Source organism: Cebus imitator, unplaced genomic scaffold, assembly GCF_001604975.1.
Source record: "Cebus imitator isolate Cc_AM_T3 unplaced genomic scaffold, Cebus_imitator-1.0 Scaffold102, whole genome shotgun sequence".
In the NCBI taxonomy this organism is placed as follows: domain Eukaryota; kingdom Metazoa; phylum Chordata; class Mammalia; order Primates; family Cebidae; genus Cebus; species Cebus imitator.
The window spans coordinates 1,838,761-1,847,298 of NW_016107417.1; the positions used below are offsets into that span (position 1 = coordinate 1,838,761).

General features: G+C 49.4%; 1 protein-coding gene across 2 annotated transcripts in view; it reads right to left on the reverse strand.

Annotated features, from left to right (window-relative positions):
* The window catches only part of RBM14 (RNA binding motif protein 14), a 24,161-nt gene that overhangs the window by 9,132 nt on the left and 6,491 nt on the right, over positions 1-8,538 (reverse strand). Inside the window, exons 2-3 of one of the 2 annotated variants that reach the window (XM_017537032.2) lie at positions 5,723-7,187; positions 4,065-4,946 (exon numbers count right to left, since the gene is read on the reverse strand). The exons of the other annotated variant lie outside the window; for it this stretch is intronic. Coding sequence (XP_017392521.1) covers positions 4,739-4,946; positions 5,723-7,187 — 1,673 coding nt within the window. The 3' untranslated portion in view covers positions 4,065-4,738. Of the gene's footprint in view, positions 1-4,064; positions 4,947-5,722; positions 7,188-8,538 lie in introns of those variants that run through there. 2 annotated transcript variants of the gene reach the window in all.

The window sequence follows — 8,538 nt, forward strand, 5'->3', positions numbered from 1 at the left end:
AAGAGCGAAACTCCGTCTCAAAAAAAAAAAAAGAAAAAGCTAATGCCTGTGAGTTGCTATAAAGATTAAATATCATTTGTTTTGGCTGTACTAATTTAACATAAATTTAGCTTGTTGTATTAATATATGTATTTATTGTAGTTACGTATTATCCTCATTTTATAGATAACGAAACAAAGGCAGTGTTCCTGATATGTTCAAGATCACACAGCCAAGAAGAGGTAGAGGATTCAAATTCAGGAAACCTCCTGTAGTCCCATCTACTTGGGAGCCTGAGGTAGGACGATCTCTTGCACCATGTGTTTAAGTGTAGCCTAGGCAATATAGTGAGACCCTTTCTTTAAAAAAAAAAAAAACTTACTTTTGTTTGTATGTTTTCCTCAGATGGGATTTCACTCTGTTCCTCAGGTTGGAGTGCAGTGGCATCATCTTTGCTCACTGCAAACTCCACCTCACAGGCTCGAGATCCTCCAGCCTCAGCTAGACTACAGGCACTACTGGTACGTACCACCACAGCCAGCTAATTTTTTATTTTTTTGTAGTGAAGTTTCCACATGTCGCCCAGGCTGGTCTAGAACTCCTGGACTCAAGGTATCCAACTACCTTGACTTCCCAAACTGCTGGGATTGCAGATGTGAGCCATGACACCAGCCCCAAGTCGGTTTTCTTTTTGCTTTTGGTGGTAGGGGAGGGGGGACACACGGAGTGTCTATCCAGTGGCGTGATCTCAGCTCACTGCAACCTCTGCCACCCAGGTTCAACCAATTCTCCTGCCTCAGCCTCCCAAGTAGCTGGGATTACAAGCACCTGCCACTGCACCCAGCTAATTTTTATATTTTTAGAAGATATGGGGTTTCACCATCTTGGCTGAACTCCTGACCTCGGACCTCCTGATCCACCCTCCTCGGCCTCCCAAAGTGCTGGGATTACACGTGTGAGCCACCGCGTCCAGCTCCAAGTCAGTTTTTAAATCAAATCATGTCTCCAGAAAATTTAACCACCTAGGACTACTGCCACATCCTTTCCTTCCTTACCTACCACTTGCCTATCAATAATTATTCATATAAACTAGCTCACTGAGGTAGGTCCTGCCTCCCAAGCTATAAATCCCTCAAAGTTAGCCCAAGGCCTGCCTCAGGTAGCTGAGCAAGGCATGCATTCATTCACTCATTCATTCATTTATTCAGACAGGGTCACGCTCTGTCACGCAGGCTGAAGTGCAATACGTATGATCATAGCTCACTGTAACCTCAAACTCCTGAGTTCAAGCAATCCTTTTGCTTCAGCTTCCCAAGTAGCTAGGACTACAGGTACAGGCCACCACAGCTGGCTTTTTTTTGTAGACAGGTCTCACTATATTGCCGAAGCTGGTCTCAAACTCCTGGTCTGTAGCAATACTCCTGCCTCAGCTTCCCAAAATGCTGGGAATTACAGGAGTAAGCTACCACAACTGGCCACATTTGAAGCACTACAGATAGAGAATATGATTCAAATCTAGACATGAAACACAATTTTTTTGTTTGTTTTATAGACAGGGTTTCTCCATGTTGGTCAGGCTGGTCTTGAACTCCCGACCTCAGGTGATCCGCCCGTCTCAGCCTCTCAAAGTGCTGGGATTACAGGCGTGAGCCACCACACCCGGCCAAAATCCAGTTTTAAGAATTATTTTCTGGAAAATTCTATAGACTTTTACCCTTTATGACCTTTCAAAGGTACCTATAGATTGTGAAATTCCGTTTTCCCTATGTTACACAGTATACTAGGCCCATAAATCTAGTAAATCTGCTTTCATTATGACCTCATCCATCCCATGATGTCCACTTATTTGGCTTAATAGGACAAAATGCCTGGAGGACCAACCAACAGTCTGTGCACAGTCTGTGGCAGAATATAAGTGATGGAATTTGACTAGAATGGTAGCCTACTTAAAAAGGCTGAACCCCTCAGTGATGGTGCCATTACCTTCATTTTAAGAGATGGTCTCAAGCCCACCAGACAGAGAATTTAAAACCAGGTATAAACCTCAGAAGAGAGCAGCCTGACAAGGTTAAAAGCCTCTAGGTGGTCTTGTTCTAGGAATAAACCAACTAAAACTTCTCCAATGAAGGCCAACTTGTAGAGGTGATAGGTGGAGAAAGTGAATCATCTTAAGATAAAGTCTATTTTCCCAAAATATACATTCAGTTATCTGTCCTTCCATTCACTCAACACAACTTTCCCCAGGTTATAGGACTTGAAATCAGCAATCCACAAAGCAAAGTATGAGAAGCAGGCTATAGGATTAACACAGGTGGCATAATTAAAATAAAAGAGAGGAGGGGGATTTTAAAACAATCTGCAAGAGGAAAATGACACATGATTTGGCTTTGTAGCTACTCCTGGCTTGAGCAATTAAGGCCCTGAAGGCTGAGGCAGCAGGGGCAGCAGGACCTAAAGATGACAGGCAGGCAGAGCGCTCATCTGGGCCAGGTCGCTTTGAAGAGCTGCGGCTGCGACAGAGAACATCACCACTGGCCCCGAGAGCACATTTAGCTGTTTTATGCAGGAACCAAAGGATTGAGACAGTGGCAGAGCCCTCACTGGAGAGAAAGGAAGATGACAGAAAGCCACATTGACAAAGAAAAATTACAAATACGCAGGCCACAATCATAACCCTACTACCAACCCTCAATTTTACAGGGTAATGACCAAAGGCAGGTTTATTAGCTTGACCCTCAGACCACCCCATCACCACAGAGAAAACAAGAAACTTATCAAAATCCTTCTCCCATTCTTTCCCAGTCCTGCAAAGAAATAAAAAGGAGCAGCTAAGCACCTGAAAGCAAGGCAGTGAGCAGAAAGAGAAGCAAGGAAAAGAGCCATGGCCCCAGTACTCCCTGAGATTACCCAGTTAGCATCCACAAATAAGAACTCATGGTCATAACAGCAAATGTTTTTGCACGCTGGGCAGGGGGAAGAGGACATCTAAGGCAAGATACTCTGTCACAGGGAAGTTCACATGAAGCCAGTGAAGGAGGCAGAAGACAACCCACCTGACCTCCACTTGACTGACACGTACACCTCCCCAGTCGCCTTGCCCTAGGCTCCCAAATCAAGTCTTTAAAGCCCCTTTTCCCAAAGGAGCATCAGTAAGTTATTCATTTGTTATCATCCCACTCAACCAGTCTTTCATTTACCTATCATTAAGCCCAAACCTCCATCTTGTCCCTGGTTGAAACTGTCATATTTTTTTGCCCAGGTCCTCAATCCCCAGCCCTAGAATAAAAGCATAGAAAGAGTCCTCAATTCCTTACCCAACCCTAGCATCACTGCTTGGTTATGCTTGCACTCCACCCCTTCCCAGAATCTATACCTTCAAATATATACCCAGCAAGAAGACATCTGAAAACCCTAACAGAGAGGGATAAAGGAGTCTCCGGTGACTATAATGGCAGGGGTTGGTAGGACGCAGGAGGATGCTCCATGGTACAACTCAACAGGCAAAATACCAGCTTTAGGACCAGAATGCCCCATACCTGCTTCAAGTTTTCTCTGCCCTTCTTTTTCCCAACCATAGAGCAGTATCAGGCACTCCCATTACCTCCACTCCACTACTGGTTCTTTTCTGGGTCCTAGCCCCAGCACTCATTCGAGCCTACTGCCTAAAGGATCCACTAGCCTGTAAATACCATAGCAGGCCATTCCCCATTTCCCGAGAAGCCAAACCCCAGAACCATTGGAACACAGGTTATTCCTGAACTGAAGGAAAAGTCAGGGAAAATGGCCAAGCAGAGGCAGAGGAAAATGGGCATTATTTACTGCATTTTGGTGTGACTAACTCAAACTGAGGGCTGAGGAAGTCCAAGCCATCTGCTCTGGACTCTCTAGTCTGAAAGATGCCAGGCTAGCAGGACGATGATGAGCTAAATCGTTCTGGGCCACAGGGCAATCCTAATTCCCATAATCAAACCCCTTTCCTCACCAGTCCTGGGTTCTCTGACTGCCTACCCTTTAGCTATCATGTCTTCCTGGATGTCAAATTGGCTCCTTTGACACTGAATGCAATCAAGACAATGACAACCAGGTTTCCAAACTGCAAATTGCCCCAAGTTTTATTTGTAGTCCATACAAAAGGGAAAAAAAAATTAAGTTTTTCTAACACCACCTACTTGGGGAGATGGGGAAGTGGGACTGTGCCGCTCACCATCAGCTAAAACATTAGTGGTCAGCAGGGACTCGGACACATACCAACTGACTGTCCCAACAGGAACTCAGTCTCAACAGTCTACACAGGGACAGTCAGGGTACCTTGGACTCCTGGCACAGCTTGGCGCATAGGAAATGGTTAAGCTAACCCTTTCCTGGCCTCCTTCCCATCTAAAAACAAAAAGGCGCCGCCAACCTCAGCTGCAGGTTGCTTTCCCATCCAAACGACCTTAAATATCGCGCACAAAAATAAAAGGGAGCCAAGAAAAAAAAAACATAAAAGAAATTCCCATTCTTTTATGGGAGATGGGAAGCAGGGTAGAGGGGAAACCGCAGATCTAGAGCCAGTAGCAAGATTTGCTGCTGAGGCGAAGGAACAAAGTAGATTACTGCCAAACACTCAAAATGATCATCTCCTGGGGACGGCCCAAATGGTAGAGGGGATGAAAAACCGCAACCAGGAAAGGTATGGGCCAGAGTAGTTATAACCTGGGTCTGTACCCTACCCCCCTTTTCTCCCTCCCTCCCTGTGGTGCCCCATCCCAGGATGGCCCTACATGCGGCGCTGGTAGCCAGAGTGCATCTGAGCCGCCCGCAGGTAATCATTATAGGAGCCCGAATAGCGTGCGTAATCGGAATGGGCATCGGGCAGGCGACGGTAATCCAGCGAGGACTTTGTCGGCGAGCGGCGGAACGAAAGCTGCGACTCTGATAAACGGCGGTAATCAGAGAGCTCGGCTAAACGCCGGTCGGAACCATACCTAGTCGAGAGAAGAAGACAGTTGGTGAATGAGACAATCGAGGGGAGGACTCCAGTTGGGCATGGGGGAGATGCCAATGGGGACAGGGAGGGTATGATCACATTAGTCTCCAACGGATTGGTCTCCTTTTGTCAGAAGGCTCATCACCCTAACCAGGCCAAAAAAAATCAAGCCTGGCTTCACCTCAGTGGGAAATCAAACCCTCCACTGAAGTCCTCCCCTCTGAACTGGCCAAGGTGGATTTTGGACCACATTCCCAAACCACAGCAAACTATCTCCACCCCTGGGCCCTGCAGAGAAAGACCTTGGTTGTTTATCAACAGAACGGCGGATGAAAGCAAGGTGCCCAACTTCCCAGAGTGGACGCACCTCATAAACTTGCCTTTAGCCAGTGAGTGCCAAAGGGACTACTCTTTCACCCCCACCCCTGCCAAAGCCAGGACAACCGCATAATAGGCTTAAGGATCCTTGAGACAGTGGGAAAGGATATGGGCCAAGGTCCTGCAGGCAGTAGCTCCAATGACACTTGAGCTGGCCTTGACAGGTGACACTGGGCCTGGCCTGACTAGCTGGTACCACCCCAGGCTGAGCACTATGCTCCACCTGAACCCTGGTGACCAGAAAAGTTCATAGGCACTGCTCCCCTCGGCCTCTGGGCATCCCACAGAAATAGAGAAGACCGAAGGAGGGGCCAATGCCTCATTTCCCTCCCATGCCAACCTCAGCCCCTTGCCCTAAGCCCCAGCTGGGGGCAGGGGCCGGGGGGCATACAGTACCTTTTCGACATGGCGACAGCCTTTTTGTAGGGATCGTCGTAGCTGGCCCGGGGTGGGGAGAGGCGGGTACGCTCATAGGGCGGCGGGGTGCTGTTGGCGTTGGCAACGGCCCCCTGGGACATGGACAGGTAGGCTGCAGACGGCTGACCTGCCCCATCGTAGGCATTGCCTGGCTGGCCGCGGTAGGAGGCAGCAGCCTGGGGATGCTGCTGGGCAGCATAGGAAGCAGCCAATGAGGCTGATGACTGTGTGCGGTAAGGAGCTGCCAGGGTGGCAGAAGGTTGGGCCCCATAGGCAGCTGCGGCACCATAGGAGCCAGTGGCCGCAGCAGCCGACTGAGCCCCATAGGAGCCTGAGAGGCCCATTGATGCTTGGGCCCCATAACTATTCAGCTGGGTCTGGACAACCGGCTGGGCCCCATAGGAGCCAGCCATTGGGGTAGTGGCTTGTGCAGCATAGGCTGCTGGCTGACTGGCATAGGCGGCAGCTGTGGCTGGCTGTGCCACATAGGCAGCAGGTTGAGAAGAGTAGGAAGCAGCCTGCTGTGCAGCATATGGGGCAGACTGGGCATTGTAAGAGGCCGAGGGCTGGGCATTGTAAGAAGCTGCCTGGGCTCCATAAGCTAGTGAGGAGGCTGCAGACTGAGCCCCATAGGAGGCTGCCTGAGCCCCATAGGAGCCTAAGGAGGAAGCTGCTCCCTGGGTGTTGTAGGAAGAAGCAGCTGCACGAACCCCATAGGAAGAGGCAGCCTGGGTGCCGTAAGAGGATGGCTGGTTACCATAGGAGGCAAGGGAAGAACCCTGAGCCCCACAGGAGTTAAGCGAAGAAGCCGCAGCTGCCTGACCCCCGTAGGAAGAAAGGGCCGAGGCCGAGGGCTGGGCTCCACCATATGGGCCGAGTGAGGAAGCTGCAGCAGACTGGGAGCTAGGACTAGCCAGCTGACCCCTGTATGGGGCCCCAAGGGAGACAGAGGGCTGAGCGCGGTAAGAGGCTGCCTGGGCTGTCATGGGCTGAGTCCGATAGCCAACACCCAAAGAGGCAGAAGGCTGGGCCCTGTAGGCAGCTCCCAGTGACACTGATGGCTGGGCCCAGTAGGTAGCTGGCTGGGCCGTCAGAGGAGCCACATAAGAGGCTCGGGGAGGTGAACGGCGCAGGGGGCTGCGGTCGCGACCAAAGAAGGGTGGTGTGGGCTGACGAGCTTGCCCATCAAAGCCACCAGTGCTGTTGCCAAAAGCCTGCTGGTAGTCGAAGGTGGCAGAGAAGCCACCAGTTCCAGGGAAGGCCGTATCCCCAGCCCCTGGTTTCTTGGTCTTGTCCCCAGACTGGACAGCCAGGCCAGGCCCCTTCTTCTGACCCTTGGTGGAGAGTTCCACGTTGATGCGCTTGCCCTTCACTTCTTTGCCGTTGAGCTGCGCGATTGCGGCTTTGGCATCTGCTTCCTTCTCCATGTGAACAAACGCGTAGTCTGATAAAGCAGCAGACAGAGGGTTAGCAATTAGGGGGGCAGGGCATGCTACCTGATGGGTCCCAAATTGGACACACAACAGCACCCAGCTGTTGCCAGCTACCTCCAAGGCCTCCAAACCCTCCTCTCCAGGAGTGTGTCATAAAATGTGGCTCCCATATAACAAAGTTTCTGACTGTCCCAAGCAGTCATCTTTGCCTACAGCCTTCTTCCCATTCTCCCCTTTGAAAACCCTGTCACCTCACCCAGCTTCCTGGTGAGAGAAGAAAAAACAAAGATGAACTGCAACACAGGATAAAAATCTTCACATCTCCTGTAAGTATAAACCAGCAGAACAAAATACAGAAAGGGTTCCTTCAGCGTTCTCAACCCAAGTTCAGCAAACAGCTTTGAGGCCTAGCTCTCAAACACTGGAAATGACCACTCACATTTTGGTATGACCCACCTCTCAGCCCATGTCCAATTAAGGCAAGAGAGTTAGACTGCAACAAGCAGTTAACAACATTGCTCCAATATGATCTCCCCACTTTTTCACAGTACTTCCCAACTTTTCAAGGCAATCTCAGGTACAGGAGGACCTCATTTGGGCCTCATAATCCTGTGAGGTAGGCAGGGCAAAGAATCATTATCTCCATTTTACAGGTGGACACACATACATACATGCTCAGAGTTTTTATATGGCTTGCCCCACTCAAAGTGTGTTAAGAGTCAGGACCAGAATCACAGCTTCCCAGTGCCCCTTTGCTATACAATCTATCCCTGACAAGTCAATGTATATAAGGCAGGACTGTGTGATATGACTAAAAACTTAGGCTTAGAAGCAGAGAAGATGGACCCTGTATAAGCCAATAAGGTGTGGGAATAGAAACTAAGCCTACTGGCTGAGTTCATGCCCAATCCTTTCCCTGTCCCAGGCCACATTACATCCTCCACTGTTTCCTCTTTAAGGGACAAAGATATACCTCATACCTTAGGCTTCTGTTCACAGAGCAGACTGCTTACAGGAAAGATTGGTTTCTTACCTATAAGGCATGAAGCTGCAATTACTGCAGCTAGCAGGCTCTGCTAAGCATGTTACCCCTGCAGTTCTCATTAAGATGTGAATAAGCCATGGTAGGAGAAGACAAGATGTTGGTCTCAAAGTTATCTTTACCACATAAAAGGAGAAAGCTTCAAGTTAGGAGTGGGAAGAAATTCTCACGTCCACACTCACAAAGCACAATAGCACAGGCAGAATCTGAATGATGACAGAATCCTGCCCCTAGGAAATAAGGCCCTGAGCTTAACCCCACTGTCAACCTGTGGCTACTCTCAGATAGAATCCAATACCAGGGTGCTATCTGTCACATGA